Source organism: Podarcis vaucheri, assembly GCF_965113315.1.
Source record: "Podarcis vaucheri genome assembly, chromosome: 18".
NCBI classification, from domain to species: domain Eukaryota; kingdom Metazoa; phylum Chordata; class Lepidosauria; order Squamata; family Lacertidae; genus Podarcis; species Podarcis vaucheri.
Window position 1 is genome coordinate 12,895,296 of NC_138756.1, and position 18,642 is coordinate 12,913,937.

An 18,642-nucleotide genomic window follows, 5' to 3' on the forward strand; every position below is an offset into this window, starting at 1 on the left:
AGGGGGGAGAAGGGACTGAGGGGCTGCCCTCCGTCCCTTCTCCCCCCTGCCTAAAAAGCTGGCTTCCCAGCAAAGCGAAGGAGGGACAAAAGGGGCTCCCTTCCACCCCTCATCCTGCTTTGCTGGGAAGCCAGCAGAACAAGAGGCGCTGTGCAGCCTGCATTCGCTCCCTAAGACGCACACACATCTCCCCTTGCTTTTTAGGAGTAAAAAAGTGTGTCTCACGGAGCGAAAAATATGGTAAGCTGAGGGGGGAAAGGCGGAACCTCTGTTGTCGAACGCTTTGGAAGCTGAACAAGTTGGTTCTGTTTTCAAATCACTTTTGGAAGTCAAACTGCTTCCGAGGTGCATTTTTCCAACTGGCAATGCCACCTCGGTTGACGCCAATTTTGGGTTGCCAGACAGTCTTCCAGAACACATTTGACAACCGAGGTTCCGCCGCACAGCCTTACCCTGCAAACTTCTCTCTTCGTGCGATGCGCAGCTCTTCCCCACCTGCATCTGCCGCCCTTTGCAGTTTCAACACATTCCACAGGACTTCCCTTTGTGCTGGAAATTTCACTCAAAGGCTTTTTAATTGGTTCATAATTCGCAGCACATCTCGTGGCAACGGAGGCATAATTGGAGGGTGGCCCACTCTCCGCTGAGTCCCTCTCTTTGACCTGGACCCGGGGCCGGAGCTCAGACACGGCGGCGTGAGGAGGAACAAAGGCAGCGAGACCCCAGGCGCTCAGTCTCCTCCTCCCTGGGCATCGTGCTTTGGGAAAACAATGTCAAAGATCTCCTTGTAGTGCTCGACAAAATGCACTTCCAGTCCTTCCGTGATGAAGTCCGCCAGGTCACAGTAGTCCTTCTTGTTCTCCAGAGGCAGGATCATGCAGGAGACCCCGGCTCGCTTGGCCTAGGAAGGGGTGGAGAAAGGCAGGGTTAACGTGGATTCAGCGCGCCACTATTTTGCAAAAATATTTACACTGCTTGGTTGTAGGAAATGGCAATGACCCAAAACCTCAGAGTGGTTTGCAAAAGAAAGTTAACTACAGTGGTACCTTGGTTTAAGAACAGCTTCGTTTATGAGCAACTTGGATTAAGAAGGCTGCCTTGTGAACTTTGGCTTGGAAGCAGAATATGTTCCGCTTCCTGTTGAGTGTAAATTGAGCCCCCCACTGCTATGGGAAAGCAGGCCTTGGTTGAAGAATGGAATTCCAGAACAGATTAAGTTCGTAAACCAAGGTACCACTGTATTTTAAACACACTGAAAAGTAATCAAAATTGACAAGCTAAAAACCAGGTTAAAACACATGTTTTAATCTGAAAAATGGGGCAGGGCAGGTCTCAGGGTGGTTCACAGAATAAAATCAAGATATAAAACCACAAAATACCTAATAAAAAACCAACCCAATAGCAACCCCCCCCCCCGAAAAAAACACATTTTAAAAGGGCATCAGAGGTCTTGTTGGCTCCTGTCCTGGGATAGCTTATTTGGTATGGAGCTTGAGACTCTTAATCTCGGGGCTGTGGGTTCGAGCCCCGTGCTGGGCAAAAAGATTCCTGCCTTGCAGGGGGTTGGGCTGGATGACCCCTGGGGTCCCTTCCCAATGCTACTATTCTTGGGGATAAGAAATGGTAGCCTAATAGAGAAATGCTACAGGTATGCAGAATGGAGAACGGTTGGCAGAGTTGGTGAGCAGGATCAATCCCCAATCCGTCCCTGGAAGACCTGCTGCAGTTCTGCTCCCCGACTTACCGCAATGGTCTTCTCCTTGATTCCTCCGACGGGAAGGATCTTGCCCGTCAGAGACACCTCCCCGGTCATGGCCACGTTCTGCCTCGCGGGCTGCCCCATTGCCAGGGACAGCAAGGCCGTCACGATCGTGCAGCCGGCGCTGGGCCCGTCCTTTGGGGTGGCTCCCTACGCACCGAGAGAGGGAGAGGCAAGGCTTAGTCTGCGCAGATCAGAGACCAGGAACTCCCACCCAGTAAGAATAACAACAGAGAGGGTGGGGGAATCTTGCCGCTTTCAAACTCAGAGTGGTGCCTGCTCTGGTTATCTCCCGCTTGGACTACTGCCATGCGCTCTCCGTGGGGCTGCCTTGGAAGGTGACCCCGAAACTGCAACTAATCCAGAATGTGGCAGCCAGACTGGGGACTGGGAGTGGAGACCATATAACACCAGTCTTGAAAGACCTACATTGGCTCCCAGGACGTTTCCGGGCACAATTCAAAGTGTTGGTGCTGACCCTGAAAGCCCTAAATGGCCCAGTAGACCTGAAGGAGCGTCTCCACCCCGGACACTAAAGTCCATCTCTGAGGGTCTTCTGGCAGTTCCCTCCCTACAGGGAACCAGGCAGAGGGCCTTCTCGGTGATGACACCCTCCCATCAGATGTCAAGGAAATAAACAACTATCTGACTTTTAGAAGACATCCGAAGGCAGATTCCCTGTTTAGGGAAGTTTTTAATGACTGATGTTTTACTGTATTTTAAATCTCTTGTTGGAAGCCGCCCAGAGTGGCTGGGAAAACCCAGGCAGATGGGTAGGGTATAAATAATAAATTACTTTTATTAATTTCCTGACTCAAAAGCTTGAGAGAGCAAAACAACAGCAACCTCGGTGCCACCAGCAAAAAGTGCTTTGTGAGGACTAGAAAGCTTAACGACTGTTTGTTTGGGGTGGGAGAAGGAGGAAGAGGGAACCCTGAACAGCACCCCATCCTGCCTCGTTCCTACCTCCGGGACGTGCAGGTGGAGGTGAGACGTCACCAGGAAGTCGTTGCCAGGATCCCTCTCCATCAGGAAGGCCCGGGCGAAGGTGTAGGCGATCTTGGCGCTCTCCTTCATGACGTCGCCCAGCTGCCCGGTCACCTCCAGGGAGCCCTCCTTGCTCTCTCGGTCCTTGGGGCGGCGGAGGGAGGTCTCGACAAACAAGGTGGAGCCGCCTTGGAGGGGAAAGGGGGCGAGACATTCAGTGGCACCTTGGCTCCCAAACACCAAAAGCCCAGAAGAGCTGGGGACCCAACCAAGGGCCAGTCGCACCTTGAAACCTCCAGCGCCCCAGATATAACACCACCTCTCTTATGAATACAGTGGGACCTTGGTTCTCAAACACGAAAATCCGGAAGTAAGAGTTCCGTTTTCTGGCTGTCGGCTATTATTTCTGGGGTGCCTGCACCAATCAGAAGCCGCGCCTCGGTTTCCAAACATTTCAGAAGTCAAACAGATTTCTGGAACGGATTAAGTTTGGCCAGGGGTCAGCAGCCTTTTTCAGCAGGGGGCCAGTCCACCGTCCCTCAGACCTTGTGGGGGGCCGGACTATATTTTGGGGGGAAAGTATGAACGAATTCCTATGCCCCACAAATAACCCAGAGATGCGTTTTCAATAAAAGGACACATTCTACTCATGTAAAAACACACTGATTTCAGGACTGTCCTTGGGCCGGATTGAGAAGGCGATTGGGCCGGATCTGGCCCCCAGGCCTTAGTTTGCCTACCCATGAGTTTGGCACTTTGGATTTTGCTCTTTATTTTGCCTTTTTGTTTTTGAGGCATTTCCAGTTAATTTGTTTTTGTGACTGTGTGGAACCCAGTTTAGATACTGATTGATTGATTATGCAACTGCGGAAATGGATAAAAGCCACCCATCCAAACAAAGACTGTCATCAGTGCAGTTAAGAAAAAAGTTTAATATTCATTTTATCATCTACAATACTGTCTTATTTATTTTATAGTACAGTACATTGATTCTTGCTTTCTTTTTATGGCTCAGGGGTCTCATTAGATAGCTAAATCCATGTTCAATTGCTGTCTTAGGGGTTGTTCTCAAAAGTCTGGAAGGGAGTAATCCGTTTTGCATTCCTTTCTATGGGAAAGCGTGCCTTGGTTTTGGAACTAACTTCCTGGTTTTCAGCGTTTGAGAACCATGGTGCCACTGTAGTGGGAATTATATTTTAATAATGACATTGATATGATGAGGCTATAATTGGATTATTGTAATTGAAAACTAATAAAATTATTATCCAAAGAGAGAAAAGGCGTTTCCGAGTCTCACCCATGGCGGTCCAGGCCAGCCCCATCACCACCCCAGGGGGGGTCACGTCGTACATCCGGTCCACCGTGAAGATGGGCCTTCCGACAAAATCCTGGAGATTTTCTGGCGTCACCTCCACCTTCTCCGCCTCCCCGCTGACAATCTTGTACGCCGATTTCCGCAGCACCTGAGCGAGCAAATGGGATGGGGGTTGGAGCCCTTGTTTTGGGGGGGCGACACAATGCCTCAGTTCTCCCCCCTTCCCCGCCAGCCAAAGAGGGGTTCCTCTCTCACCTTCTCCACTTGCTTCTGCAAGTTCCTCACCCCGCTCTCCCGGCAGTATTGCTTAATGAGGACGGTCAGGACGTCCGGTGTGATGCTGGTCTTGGCCTCATCCAGACCGCACAGGACCCTGGCCTGGGGGACGAGGTATCTCTGGGGGAGGGAAAGAGAGATGGGGTCAGGCCCCCCATGTATAACACGCCCCTGTGTATAAGATGCCCCCTATTTTGGGGGACTCAATTTAGAAAACTGGGGGTGAGATTGCCCACAGTTTGGGAGCTTTTTTGGGGGGGGGGAGGCAGAAAATTGCTCACCCAACTGCCCAACACTGCATAAGCCAATGGTCACTTGCCGCTGCCAATCTCCCACTCACAGAAGCAGGAAATCCCCCGCCCCCCCTGCACTACCGATGTATAAGACTGCCACAAATTTTTGACATTGATTTATCAGAAAAATAACTTGGCTTCTACACAGAAAAGTATGGTCTATGTCATAAAGGAACGCCCAATCATATAAACAGTGCATGAGGGATCTGGTCCTCAATGAAACCTCATTTTTCCATCATCCCAGAGTGAGTTGTGCTGAATGGCCAGACTCTAGGGCTGTGTCCCCCCCCCCCCCAGAAGATTCCTACATTGCAGGGGTTAGACTAGATGGGCCTGGGGGTCCCTTCCAATTCTCTATAGAAGCCCAATTCTTAGGAGCAGCTCACCTCCCGCCCTCTTTTGTGGGTTTCACAAAAAGCTAAATCCAGAGGCAGACTTAAGCCCGGTGCCCGCTAAAAAGAGAATTTCCCTCCTCGTCTCCCTAAACCCATCGCAGACGAAACTGCCTTTCCGCAAGAGCCGGGCTCATTCATTTTAATTAAAAAAAAACCACCTATCTTCTGTCTGTTGCTCTTTAAAAAAAGGGCATTTCACTCCTTGTTCTCCCTAAACCCACCACAGACGAAACCGCCTTTCCACAAGAGCCAAGCTCATTCATTTTAAGCAAATTCAAGACGAGGCCCTGCGAGACCAGGGTTCGAATCCCGCATGGCCGGGGCTTTGGGGGTTTGAGAGGCCCAAGGCTCACCTCCGCGATGGCCAGCTTCTCCTGCGCCACATAGCCCGAGATGTTGATCATCTCCATCCTGTCCCGCAGGGGCTCCGGGATCGTCTCCGTCACGTTGGCCGTGCAAATGAAGAGCACCTGGGGGGGGGCACACGAGAGCGCGATTGGGCCTGGGCACCTGGGCAGACCCACAAAACCAGACCAGAGCCACTCTGGCCTTGCGGGCACAGAGAAGCGGCGCTCAGTCCTGGCCGCTTTGCGATTCATGTGCAGGAAAAGGGGCAGAGATAGGAGTTGTGTAAAAAGGAAGCATCTGTGAGCAGGACTGGAACAGGAAAATTTAGAGACGGTAGTGTTACGATTTTGACGTAAGAAGAGGGAAGATGAGCTGCGACAAATGTCACAGGGAAAGAGGTGGGAAATTGGTAATTTAAAGGATTTTTTATAAAAAATCTGTAGTGGAATTTCTGGAAATTGGGTAATTGGGAATTTGGAAATTTCTGGAAATTGGGTAAAACGTTTTTAAAAGACGAAAAGCAGTATATAGAAATATGCCCACCCCAACTCCCCTCACCACAGATGGCGAATCAGTAACCCCCAAGGAGTTTCTCAATCCCGGGCTCCCTCCCCGCTAACCACTGGTCCTGCTGGGGGGCCCAGCCAAACCCCCCCCCCCCATCTCCAAGAGTCCAGGAAGCCCAGCAGCGAGAGAGAGAGAGAGAGAGGAGGGAGGGAAGGTACCTTGGAGAGGTCGACCGGGACGTCCAGGTAGTGGTCCAGGAAGTTGGCGTTCTGCTCTGGGTCCAGCAGTTCGAGGAGGGCGGAGGAAGGATCCCCTTGGTAGCCCCTGCCAATCTTGTCCACCTGCGGCACAGGAGCCGCGTCAGCGCCAGGGAGGAGCAGGCCCCCCAAGGGCGCTGACGCAAGAGCGGGGCCTTTTCTGTGGTGGCTCCGCATCTGTGGAATGCCCCCTCCCCGGTCGCCTGGCGCCTTCATTATTCTAGGCAAAACTCTTCCTCTTCAACCAGGCCTGCAGCTGACTAACATCCTATATATACCCTTTAAAATGCGTTGGTGGGGAGGGGGCGTTATAATTTGGGTGTGTGTGTTGCTGTTCTTGTTTCCATTACGTAACTTGGGTTATGTTATGTTGTGAGCTGCCCTCAGATGTAGGGCGGAATACAAATCAATCAATCAATCAATCAATCGGTCGATCAATCAATAAGTAAGAGCCGGGGGGAGAGAATAACGATAATTTCTAATTTATACCCTGCCCGTCTGGATGGGTTTCCCCATCTATTCCCCATTCTATTGGTGGCTCCCAATAGAATATTAAAAGCAGAATAAAACTTCAAACATTAAAAACTTCCCTAAACAGGGCTGCCTTCAGATGTCTTCTAAAAGTCAAAGAGTTATTTCCTTGACATCTGATGGGAGGGTGTTCCACGAGGCAGGTGCCACCACCAAGAAGGCCCTCTGCTTGGTTCCCTGTAACTCGCTTCTCACAGGGAGGGAACTACCAGGAGGCCCTCGGGAGAGGAACCCCAGTGTCCGGGCTGAACGATGGGGGTGGCATACAAATAATAACAATAATTTATTATTTATACCCCGCCCATCTGTCTGGGTTTCCCCAGCCACTCTGGGCAGCTTCCAACCAATCAGAATTACACGAAAACAATCATTCATTAAAAACCTCCTGGCAAATCAATCAATCAGTCAACCGATCAATCAATGAGCAAGACCCCGTTACCTCGTCGATCAGAATGAGGGGGTTCTCGGTCTTGGTCTTCTTCAGGCACTGGATGATCTTTCCGGGCATGGCCCCCACGTACGTCCGCCTGCATGAGAAGCACAGGACGGCAGAGTTGGAACCCGGGAGCCCCAGGGCATCATCCAGTCCACCCCCCAGCTAAACTGCCTGCGGCCCCCCACCTGTGCCCCTTGATCTCGGCCACGTCCGTCATCCCTCCGACGCTGAATCGGAAGTACTCGCGGTTCAAGGCCCGGGCGATGGAGCGGGCGATGCTGGTCTTGCCCACGCCGGGGGGCCCAAAAAAGCAGAGGATCTTGCCCTGAGTGGAGCCTCGCAGCTGGCTGACCGCAATGAATTCCTGGGCAGCGGAGGGGGGGGGGCAGAGATGGGCCAGAGGGACAGCAAAGAAAACAAGTTTATTTCCTGTTGTTGTTACATACTAGTTTTCAATTATTAATATGCTTTAACGGAAAATAAAAACATAAATATGTATGTGTGTGTGTATATAATTGTAACTGCACAGGGTAAAATAAGATGTGGAAAGGGGGGGTGGACAGCACCCATATACAATTTAAAAAACCCAGAACTTATTACGAGATTGCTACTGTAGTTGCCCTGTATTTAAGCTAAAACAAGTGTTTTTAAAAACGAATGCCAAATATCATTAAAAGTTTGTCTACGTTCTGCTTGTTCTGTGAACCGCCGTGAGACCTCTGGGTATAGGGTGGCATATAAATTCAATTAATAATAAGAATAATACGCTAATACCCCATTTGTTCACGAGTTGCGAGTTTGTACATGCCTTCTGTCTGTTGCTCTTAAAAAAGAAGAAAGGGAGCAAACTATGGTTCATACCTAACCGTGGTTTAGAGGGCAATATATAAATTCAATAAATAAGAATAAAAGAAAATACCGTATTTTTTGCTCTATAAGACTCACTTTCCCCCTCCTAAAAAGTAAGGGGAAATGTGTGTGTGCGTCTTATGGAGCGAATGCAGGCTGCGCAGCTATCCCAGAAGCCAGAACAGCAAGAGGGATTGCTGCTTTCGCTGCGCAGAGATCCCTCTTGCTGTTCTGGCTTCTGAGATCCAGAATATTTTTTTTCTTCTTTTCCTCCTCCAGAAACTAGGTGCGTCTTGTGGTCTGGTGCGTCTTATAGAGCGAAAGATATTGTGCCTATCTTCTGTCCCTTGCTCTTAAAAAAGAAGAAAGGGAGCGAACCATGGTTCATAGCTAACCGTGGTTCAGCGCTTGGGGGAAACATGGCCGGTGTTTCCGCCCGGCCTCGGAGGCGCAGCGTGTCCCCTTACCAAAACCCTCTTCTTGACGTCCTCCATGCCGTAGTGGTCCTCTTCCAGGACGGCCTGGGCCCTGGACAGCTCCAGGTTCTCCTCGCTGCACTTTCCCCAGGGGATGGAGGTCAGCCAGTCCAGGTAGTTCCGCGTGACGTTGAACTCGGACGAGTGGTTGTCCAGCAGCCCCAGCTTGTTCAGCTCCTCGTCGATGACCTCCATGACGTGCTGGGGGACCACCAGCTCCTTCAGCCGCTCCCGGAACTTCTCCTCGATGGCGTCCTTGTCCTCCTTCTCCAGCCCCAGCTCCTTCTTGATGATCTTCAGCTGCTCGTGCAAGAGGTACTTGCGGTGTGTCTGCTTGATCTTCTCCTCCACCTGATGGGGGGGAGACAGGGGAGGGGCGTTGGTGGGAGGAGGCCGCCCTGTCCTGAATGGGGCAACTGGGTCCCCAAAGGACCAGGTGCGCAGCCTGGGGGGCCTTTTGGACCTACAGCTGTCCAGGGAGGCGCAGGTCAGTTCTGTGTCCAGGGCAGCTCCATCTGGGACGCAGGCTGAGACCCTTCCTGCCCATGGACTGTCTGGCCAGAGTGGTGCCTGCTTGGACTACTGCCATGTGCTCTCCATGGGGCTCCCTTGGAAGGTGACCCGAAAACTGCAACTAATCCAGGATGCGGCAGCCAGATTGGTGACTGGGAGTGGAGACCATATAACACCGGTCTTGAAAGACCTCCATTGGCTCCCAGGACGTTTCTGAGCGCAATTCAAAATGTTGGTGCTAACCCTGAAAGCCCTAAATGGCCCAGTAGACCTGAAGGAGTGTCTCCACCCCGGACACGGGGGTCCCTTTCCCGAGGGCCTTCTGCCGGTTCCCTCCCTGCGAGAAGTGAGGTTGCAGAGAACCAGGCAGAGGGCCTTCTCGGTGGTGGCTCCCGCCCTGTGGAATGGCCTGCCGTCAGATGTCAAGGAGGGAAACAACTATCTGACTTTTAGAAGACATTTGAAAAATGTTCCCTGTTTAGGGACATTTTTAATGACTGATGTTTTAATGTATTTTTAATCTTTTGTTGGAAGCCGCCCAGAGTGGCTGGGGAAACCCATACAGATGGGCAGGGTAGAAATAATAAATTTATTATTATTATCATCATCATCATCAACATCATCATCGCCTCGTTCTGCCCCCAAATACCTCCCAGGAGACCTTCTGCTCACCTCCCGCCCAAGACGTTGCTGGAGTTTGCTGAGTTCATACTCTTTCTTCAGCAGAGAGAGGGCTTTGTAGAGGCGCTTGGGAATCTAGGAGGAAAGGAAAGAAATCCCCATGTGTTTCTTTTCGGGGGAACAGAGAGCCTTGGGGTTCAGGGGAGGGCGAGTCACGTCCAAGAATTCTTGATTCAGATATTTCTAGCCCGCCTTTCTCCCAATGTTCAAGGAGACACCCGACATTTTAAACACATCATCATAAAATGAAATCGTTACTAGTTAAAAAAACAATAGCTGGAGTGAATCACAAGCCCATCCGGATCCTTGTTATAGCAGTCCTCTGCTTTATATGAATTTAATTATCTTTGCAAAACGATATTGCTGCGCATCTGGAGCCAGGAATTAAAACAGCAGTCCAAGTATCCAGCATCGCCTGCACCTCAGTTTCCAAAGACCTGCCTTGAAATATTTCCCGCCTGGAAAAATATTAAGGGGGAGGGAGTACCGAAGCGGATTTTAGCAACACCCCCCCCCAAAAAAAATCCCCCAATGCGTCTGCCACTGAGGAAAGGTGCGACAATAAGTAACCAAACAACTAAACCCCTATGTTGCAAACAATTATCAGTAATTTCCAAGGCCACACGATGACCAAGTACAACAATGCCATATCAAGATAAACTCTTTATATAATCTATAATATCAATATAAATAAAACCAAAAGTACATACCCCATCTATACAGTGCATGGAATTGTATAACAACAATATCTATGGAGCAGTGGTCATAAAGTTCTGTAACCACTGCTACTGACTGCATGTTGCCAGAAACCTGAAAAGCTGACCCCAGGTGGGGCTCATCACCAGGAGATTGAGCTTAAAGATACAGCACAATTTAACAGCCAGAATGTAAAGAATCAAATAAAACTAATGAGATCCAATTCAGAATTAAGTCCTCCCGGTGAACAGTTTTGAACATAAAGATAAACCGAGATTCTTGCTGTCGTAAGCGTCTTTCATAATCTTGTCTAATACTTATGGCTTTCTGATTCACCCACGATACCGTGAATAATAAATTCATGTCCGAATGGTTATGAGAAACAAAGTGTTCCACAAGAGGTGCCTCCAAATAGCCTCCAAATTTGGAGGCACCACTTTTGGTTTTATTTCATATTTCATACTGAATTGTCAATATAGTACATGCAGGTCATTGTTTCAGTAATTCATTTGCAGTTTATGAAGCATGTCTGTATCCTTCTGCTGTGCCGAAGAAGAATTCCACAAAACAGTGGGTATATCCGGAATCACTGTTCACTACGTCTGTTTGCAGACCACTTTGGCAGCTACGGACGTCATAAAACAAAGCTTTACAGCTTGTTTTCACCAGATAAGAATCTGACTCACTGCTTCTTTCAGAGACTTGCACAGTCTACAAAGACTTTCAGAGACTGACAAGACTTACTTTCAGGGATTTATGAGATTCTGCTTATTTGGTTTTTCATATTGCTCAATGTTCCGTATAGATTATATAAAGAGTTTATATTGATATTGCATTGTTGTACTTGGTCATCGTGTGGCCTTGGAAATTACCGACAAAAGGTGCTCAGCCGAGGCCCTCAGCACCCGGCAGGTTCATCTAGAGAAGGCACATCCAGCTCTCTAGAGACTGCGATTGACTCCCAGGACAATAAAACTGGCAGCGATCCACCCATTGTCCTTGCCTAGAGTTGCTGGGCTTTTGGGGGGGGGGGAGCACTGCCCAGAATTTTTAAGGATCTGTTGGGAGGAGTGGCAAGAGTTGTTCAGCTTTTTTTGGGGGGGGATGCTGAAAATCGCTCACCCAACAGCCCACCGCCGCAGAGAATACAGACTTTCACAGGGGCGACGGGAGACTGCGCCTCCCCACTTACGTTTGTCTCTTCCAGGATGTCCTGCAGCTCGTGGGACTCGGCCCCCGTCAGAGCGGCCCCCATGTCGCTCAGGTAGATGGGGTTGTCGACGACCCTCTGTCCTGCCTGCATCATCTGAAGCACGGACTCCCTGCGAGGCGGGACAAAACCCCAAGTCAGAAGAACAGGGCTGCCTCTTTCCCGCAAGAGCCCTTCGTTCCCAGAAAGAAGACTGGTTTCTTTCCGCGCACGGGCAGCTTCTGGGCTCGACTGAGATGTTTCGTATGAGGGAAACGTTTGTCGTATGTGGTGGAATTGCAAAATGGTAAAGGAATTCCGGGAAATTATATATAATGAATTGGGAAAAAATGTTTAAAATAACTTGACAGCGGTACCATGGTTCTCAAATTTAATCCGTTCCGGACGTCTGTTCCAAAACCAAGGAGCGCTTTCCCATAGAAAGTAATGCAAAATGGATTAATCCATTCCAGACTTTTAAAAACAAGCCCTAAGACAGCAATTGAACATGAATTTTACTATCTAATGAGACCATTGATCCATAAAACGAAAGCAAGAATCAATGTACTGTGCTGTAAAATAAATAAGGCAGCATTGTAGATGATAGAAATTAAAAAAAATAAAAAACTCTGACACAGACTGACGATGGTCCTTGTTTGTTTGGGGGGGGGGCTTTTATCCATTTCCGCAGTCATACAATCAATCAATTAGTAGCTGAACTGGGTTCCACACAGTCACAGAAACGAAGTCGCAAGTCAGTCATAGTAAAAAAAAACCCCTCAAAAAGTCACACAAATAAAAGTACAAAAAGTAAAGCTCCATATATGACTTTGGTTTTGGAACGGACTTCCGGAACGAATTCAGTTTGCATTTTGCCCTGCTAATTGGAAGTGCCCTGGACCCAAGGACAGAGAAGTTTGGTTTGCCCAACAAAACTCCCAATAGGTTGTGAACTCCATATACGAAACCAACACTCATTCGTTCCGTTCCTAAATCCCTCACCCACCCTCTGCCCCAGGGCGTGTGGCAATGGTAAAAAAAATACACCGTTCTGAAAGAAGTAAGATGGTTCCAGCATGAAAAATGCAATAATAATAATAATATATCTTTAGGAATCTGAACGTTTACAGACTGTTTGACATATAAAAATGGTCCCAAGGGAGAATAAGACTGGGAGACGTTTGCTATTCAGTTTGTGTTCGGCTTTCCAAGGCAGCTCCTCAAGGGGGGGGGGTCGTGTCAAGGGCCTGTACGGCCACTTCCTGGGAGGGGGGCATGTGCTGGGGGGAGGCAGGGCCAGGGGGGCAAAGAGGGCGTCGCGAAAGCCTTCTCCGAACCCACCTGTACAGCGGGTTCAGCGCGATGATGTCCCGGATGGTCTTGACGATTTCGGCTGTCAGGGCCTGCGAAGGAAGACAGCGAGAGGGGCGGGTGGAGGGTGGGAAGGGGGAGGGACACCCCTGAGGAACGAACCTCCGTTTCCACTCACCAGACAACGCCCGCCCAGGAAGGGCAGCGTGACTTTTGCCACCTTGCCAACTCCTGGTGGGCGACTCTCACTCACCTTGACCTCTTCCGTGACCTGGAATTCCTCGTGGGCCACGTTGTCCACTTCCACCATCAGCACCTCCCCTGGGGAGGCTTCCAGGGGCTCCAGCACCACGTCCCCCGCGGCCTCCGCCACTTCGCCTGCCTCCCTCTTCGACCGCTTCTGCTTCCGGCGGGTCTTTGGCTTGCTCTCCTCGGCCGCCTCTTCGGGGTCCACCTCCAGCTGCTTGTTGATCCGGATCCTGGAGGCCCAGAGGGGGGAGACGGGGTCAGTAAAGGGATCCCCATTCTTTCTCTCACACACACACACACACACACACACGTCTCCAGGCACGTGTCTGAGCACAAGTCAAAGTGTTGGTGCTGATTTTTAAAGCCCTGTATGCCTGAAGGAGCGTCTCCACCCCCATCGTTCTGCCCGGACACGGAGGTCCAGCGCCGAGGGCCTTCTGGCGGTTCCCTCCCTGCGAGAAGCGAGGTTACAGGGAACCAGGCAGAGGGCCTTCTCGGTGGTGGCGCCCGCCCTGTGGAACACCCTCCCAGCAGATTTCAAGGAAATACAGTGGTACCTCTGGATGCGAACGGGATCCGTTCCGGAGCACTGTTTGCATCCTGAGTAGAAAGTAAGACATGACTGAACGTGTCGCGTTTTCCCACTTCTGCGCATGACGGCATTTTGAGCATCTGCCCATGTGCGAGTGGTGAAACCCAGAAGTAACGCGCTCCGTTACTTCCGGGTCGCCACGGAGCTAACTTGAAAACGCTCAACATGAAGCACATTTAACCCGAGGTATGGCTGTAAATTTCTACAGTCGTACCTCAGAAGCCGAACGGAATCCTTTCCGGAACTCTGTTCAACTTCCAAAACGTTCAGAAACCAAGGCACAGCTTTCGATCAGCCAAAGAAGGAGGAGGAGAAGAGGAGGAGGAGGAGGAGGAGGAGAGAGGGCAGAATGGAGCAAAGCTATCACTCCCCAGTCGCAAGCACTCGTCATCCAGTCATCATCTTTCTCATTTGCTGCTTCCTTCCACAACCCTCCCCTTCGCCGGTGGGGAGGCCAGTGAGGAAGCAGAAGGGGGGGGTCTGGGGGGGGGGTTACCTCCGGTGCCCCATGACGATCATCCTCAGCCGGTCTCCCAGGTCCTGCATCTCGTGAATCTGCACAAAGGTTCCCATCTGGTAGATCTCGTCCAGGTTTTCCACCACGTCCGACTCGTTGCTGGAGATCCAAGCAGGTGTTCAGAATGGCAGGCAGGCAGAGATTTATTTTATTGGGGGGGGGGAACAGTGGCTCTCCAGGGTTTCAGGACCTTCTGCATGCAAAGCAAGTGATCCGCTCCTGAGCTGCAGACCCCACCCCCTTAACTGAAGAAAGGCGGGACATTCAATGCGGGGGGAGAGATTTAAAACTGCACTTGGCCTTTGGAGCACAATATATGGGTGGCGTTTCTCGTGTGGGACCCCAGGAATGACTGGGGTGAAAGCTGTGGGCTCACCTGTCGTCCTTTTTGAGGAAGACGCCAGCGTACGGTTGGGCAAGGCTGACTTTCCTCCGCAGCAACTCAACCAGCTTCTTGTTTTTCACCTAAAAGTTTTAATTAATTATTATTATTATTGACATTATTAATGAATTACCCACCCTTCACCCTAAGGTTCGGGAGCGGGTTAAATCAATTAAAATGCCACACTAAGAACAATTTAAAACACCTTGCAGTCACAGGAGGAAGGTGGGTCCTAAATATATATATATCTCAAGTGTCCAAAGCCACAGCAAGGACGCGTGTCAGTCAGTTAAGGCAAGCCTAGAAGAGAGAGTCTGGCACAGAGGGGAGCATTGACCTCCAAGTTGAAGCTTTTCTTGGAACAAAGGCCATTTGCCAGGGAGCCAGCCCCAATGAATGAATGAATGAAATCTTTATTGCTAAAAGCTATAAGCCGTCGCAATCGGTCACAATGTGGTTAAACTTTTTTTTTAAAAAAAAAACCACCTTAGACTGAGTTTTAGCACACATGAAAAACTTAAAACAAATTCTTATTTCCTGTTAATAGCCTTTAAATTTTAAAAGTCCGATTTAAAAAATAAATAAATCTGATTTATTTATTTATTTAAAAAAATCATTTTTATAAACACCCTGACTAGAGTTAAGGTTTGCTCCTTGTATTTTGAGTAGAAATCAGATGAACGATGGCCGCAGGAAGGTTGCACAAGGCCCCTGATGAACATCCAGCCATCTCTCTCTCAGTTCTGCCCTTCTATACCAGCATTTCTCAAATGTGAGATGTCACATCTATCACAGTCCAAGGAAACCAGAGATGCTGAACTGCGGCTTCTGCCCAAACAAGAGCAGCCCCCATCTCTCCCCCCCAGTCTATCTACCAAACAAATCCTTGAAACGGTGGCCTTGGCAAGCGCTGGGCCTCTCAAGGGAAAAGCAATGCAAAGGGCAGCATGTCTAATGTGAGTTCTGGACAACACCAAGGCCAAAGTCACACAATAGCAGAATTGGGAAGGCGCCAAAAAGCCATTCAGCTGGAACCACAGCGAAAGAACAGTTGAGAGTTCGAAGCAAAGGAGCTGCGCTTCTATTTTCTTGAAACGAGCGACAAAGGAGGAGATGATGAAACGCAGTGAAATCTCAGCAGACGGCCGGTTTATGAGTCACATCCTAAAATTCCAGGGATTGTGACTGTGTGTGTGTCCCCTCTCCCACACCAGAGCAGGAAGATAACAATAATAATAATATAACCATTACAATAATACCTAAGGTCTCAAATAAAACATTCATAAATGCACCAGGCAAACACATAAGTATATAAACCACGTGTACAGGAGATTAATCCTGGAGCCATTTAGACTCTCCCAAATTGACCCATGTACAGGAGAGCAACTCTCCCAAGTTGACCTCAACTCTTTCTCTGCAAGGAGGAAGGAAAGGGGAACAATAAAAATTGTCTTTCCATTTGGACTGCAGGGGCTGACACCTCCCTTTCAAAATACAGTCTGGCAAGTATCTGTTAAGCTGAGCAAACTACCAAGATGCGCAAGAGATTCAGGAACTAAGTATTTACCATCTCCCAGGAATGGCCAGGCTACCCAGAAAATACAACTGAGTAAGGCATAATTACCATTATTACAAAAATCTGAGATTACAGGCCAGACCTCTCTCCCTTGCAGCAGGTGCTTCTAATCTCAGCTCGTTACACAGTGAAAACACCAGATCAAATACTTATTTCACTCATTAGAACGTACATCCATCTCGGACTTTTGTCTTCTGGGTTTCTGTGAGAAACAGAATAACATCAGGAATTCTAATGAGTGAATGAGCTGAGATTAGAAGCACCTGCTGTAAGGGAGAGAGGTCTGGCCTGTAATCCCAGCTCGTTAAGGTACCGAAAGACACCTGTCGACAGAAGCAAGCAATCCAGAGGATTCCAAAATAGCCACCATGACCAAGACAAAAGAGCTGTCCAAGGACTGAGAAGGCGATTGCGCCGCATCCAGCCCCCAGGCCGCCGACCCATGCCTTATGGGGTGTCTAGAGTCCCTCTATAGCTGTGGTTCCCAACCTTTTTTGGGCCATGCCCCACCTAAGCATCTCTAAAATCCTGATGCCCCCCTACCCCGTGATGAATAATAATAATAATAATAATAATTTTATTTATACCCCGCCCTTCCGGGTTTAAAAAACTGGGCTCAGGGCGGCTAACAGCAAATATGAAACATTGATTAAAATGCGACTTCAAAACAGCACAGTTGGGAACCACAAAGTTCTTAACCTGAAGCACTACTTCTGGGTTAGCTGAGTCTGTAACCTGAAGCGTCCGTAACCCAAGGTACCACTGTATTAAAATACAAAAACCTATTAAACTTTAAAAGCCTCCCTGCACAGGGCTGCCTTTTTCCATGAGTAGAATGCGCCCTTTTATTGAAAATGCACCTCTGGAGTATTGGGGCATAGGATTCCGTTCATCATTATTATTAGTCTTCAAAATATAATCCGCCCCCCCCCCACGAGGTCTGAGGGACAGTGGAGCAGAATGTGTCCTTTTATTTCAAATGCATCTCTGGGTGATTTGTGGGGCAGAGGAATCCTTCCCCCCCCCCGGTCCGAGACCCCGGCCCCCCGCCGCAAAGCTTGCTGCCCCTTGGTCTGTGGGGGGGGGATTGGGGGCGCGTTGGGGGGGGGGGTCCTACCTCGATGATCTTGATGAATCGGGGGAAGACGGGGTTCCGGGCCACGGCGATGAGCGGCACGTGCGGGACCCTCTCGGGGACCATGAGGGGCGCCAGCGCCGTCACCGCCCCGCCGCCCGACTCCGCGCCCGAGCCGCCGCCTCCTCCTGCCTCGCCCCCCTCGCCTCCGTCCTCCAGGCCGCCGTCCGAGGGGCCTCGCAGGAAGGAGAGCAGGCGCTGGGGAGGAGGCCGCGGAGCCGCCGGCGGGGGCAGCCAGGCCCGCCCGGAGCCCGCCCTCGCCGCCGCCGCCGCCCAGGGCCGGGCCGCCGCCGCCCGCCTCGGGCCCAGCCGCCCCCGGCACCGCCACAGCAGCCGCAGCGGAGACGCCGCCGACATGGACGCCGCCATCTTGGACAGCGCCGCGCGCCGAGTGATGACGACACCGCGCGACGGCGGAGGGAGGGGGAGAGAGCGGAAGTGGCGGGGCAGAGCGGCCCCTGCGGAACTTCCGGGGGCGGAGAAGAGGAGGGACGGAGGCCAGGCGCGGAGGCCGCTGATTGGCCAGTTGCCTTTGCTGGGGCTTTGAATGGAAGGAGTTCAAAAAGGAGACATTACATTCTTGCCTGATTGGATTTTACAGTTTATATATGTGTGCTATATATATTCATTCTATTATATCATATTATAGTATCATTTTATTTTATTTTACAGTGTGTGTATATATATATATATATGTGTATGTTGTGTTCATTTTATTTTACAGTGTATATATGTCTTTGTTTTATTTTACTGTATATTATTTTACGGTGCTTATGTGTTATATCATTTTATTTTACTTTATTTTGCAGTGTATATGTATGTATTGTATTATATCATATCATTTTACTTAATTTTACAGTGTATATATGTGTGTTACATTGTATTATACCTTTTCAGACACATGGTTCATGTCCTTTATTATTATTATTATTATTATTATTATTATTATTATTATTATTATTATTTATATACTGCCCTGTACCCGAGGGTCTCAGGGCGGTTCACGGAATAAAACCAAGATATAAAACCACAAAACACATAATAAAAATTAAACTGACAACCCAATAGCTTCCCCCCAACCCCCAAATTTATAAAAGAGCAACTGATATGGGCTTCAAACCGGTTAGGGACGATATATCAATATATCTCCCGGCCCTAATGGGCGTCAGCCTAGATGGATTTAAAAATGGATCAGAGGCGAAAACCATCCATGGCGCCAGTGACTCTGCTTTCAGAGGCAGCTTTGCTCCTGAATCCCAGTGTCTGGAATTTGCCGAAGGGGAGAGGGTCTTGGGTGCAAATTCTGATTACAGTAGCTCCCCCAACCACCCCAATCCCATTCCCCCCCCCATCATGGACATTTCATAATTCT

The 18,642-nt window shown here is 49.6% G+C and overlaps 1 protein-coding gene across 2 annotated transcripts; it reads right to left on the reverse strand.

Annotated features, from left to right (window-relative positions):
• Positions 1-45: 45 nt before the first annotated feature.
• LONP1 (lon peptidase 1, mitochondrial) lies at positions 46-17,631 on the reverse strand. 2 transcript variants are annotated; one of them, XR_014215167.1, is made up of 18 exons: positions 17,253-17,631; positions 14,554-14,642; positions 14,157-14,276; positions 13,073-13,298; positions 12,850-12,911; positions 11,512-11,641; positions 9,615-9,698; positions 8,421-8,780; positions 7,290-7,468; positions 7,108-7,195; positions 6,099-6,221; positions 5,379-5,495; positions 4,317-4,457; positions 4,044-4,209; positions 2,726-2,934; positions 1,745-1,909; positions 373-901; positions 46-334 (listed from the first exon to the last, which is right to left on the reverse strand). XR_014215167.1 is itself a non-coding variant. In XM_082206305.1 (17 exons), exons 1-17 carry the CDS (start codon positions 17,625-17,627, stop codon positions 731-733), a joined length of 2,805 nt encoding a protein of 934 aa, XP_082062431.1. In that variant the 5' UTR covers positions 17,628-17,631; the 3' UTR covers positions 46-730. The 2 variants fall into 2 exon arrangements, 1 of the variants encoding a protein (XP_082062431.1); XM_082206305.1 differs by having other exon boundaries at positions 46-901.
• Between the last annotated feature and the right edge of the window lie 1,011 nt (positions 17,632-18,642).

Coding starts and splice junctions, on each gene's coding strand:
- LONP1 (XM_082206305.1), bottom strand. CDS start 17,627: ATGTCGGCGGCGTCTCCGCTGCGGCTGCTGTGGCGGTGCCGGGGGCGG. Junction 14,643..17,252: donor GATTCATCAAGATCATCGAG/GTAGGACCCCCC, acceptor TAAAACTTTTAG/GTGAAAAACAAGAAGCTGGT. Junction 6,222..7,107: donor CCCTCATTCTGATCGACGAG/GTAACGGGGTCT, acceptor CCTGTGCCGCAG/GTGGACAAGATTGGCAGGGG.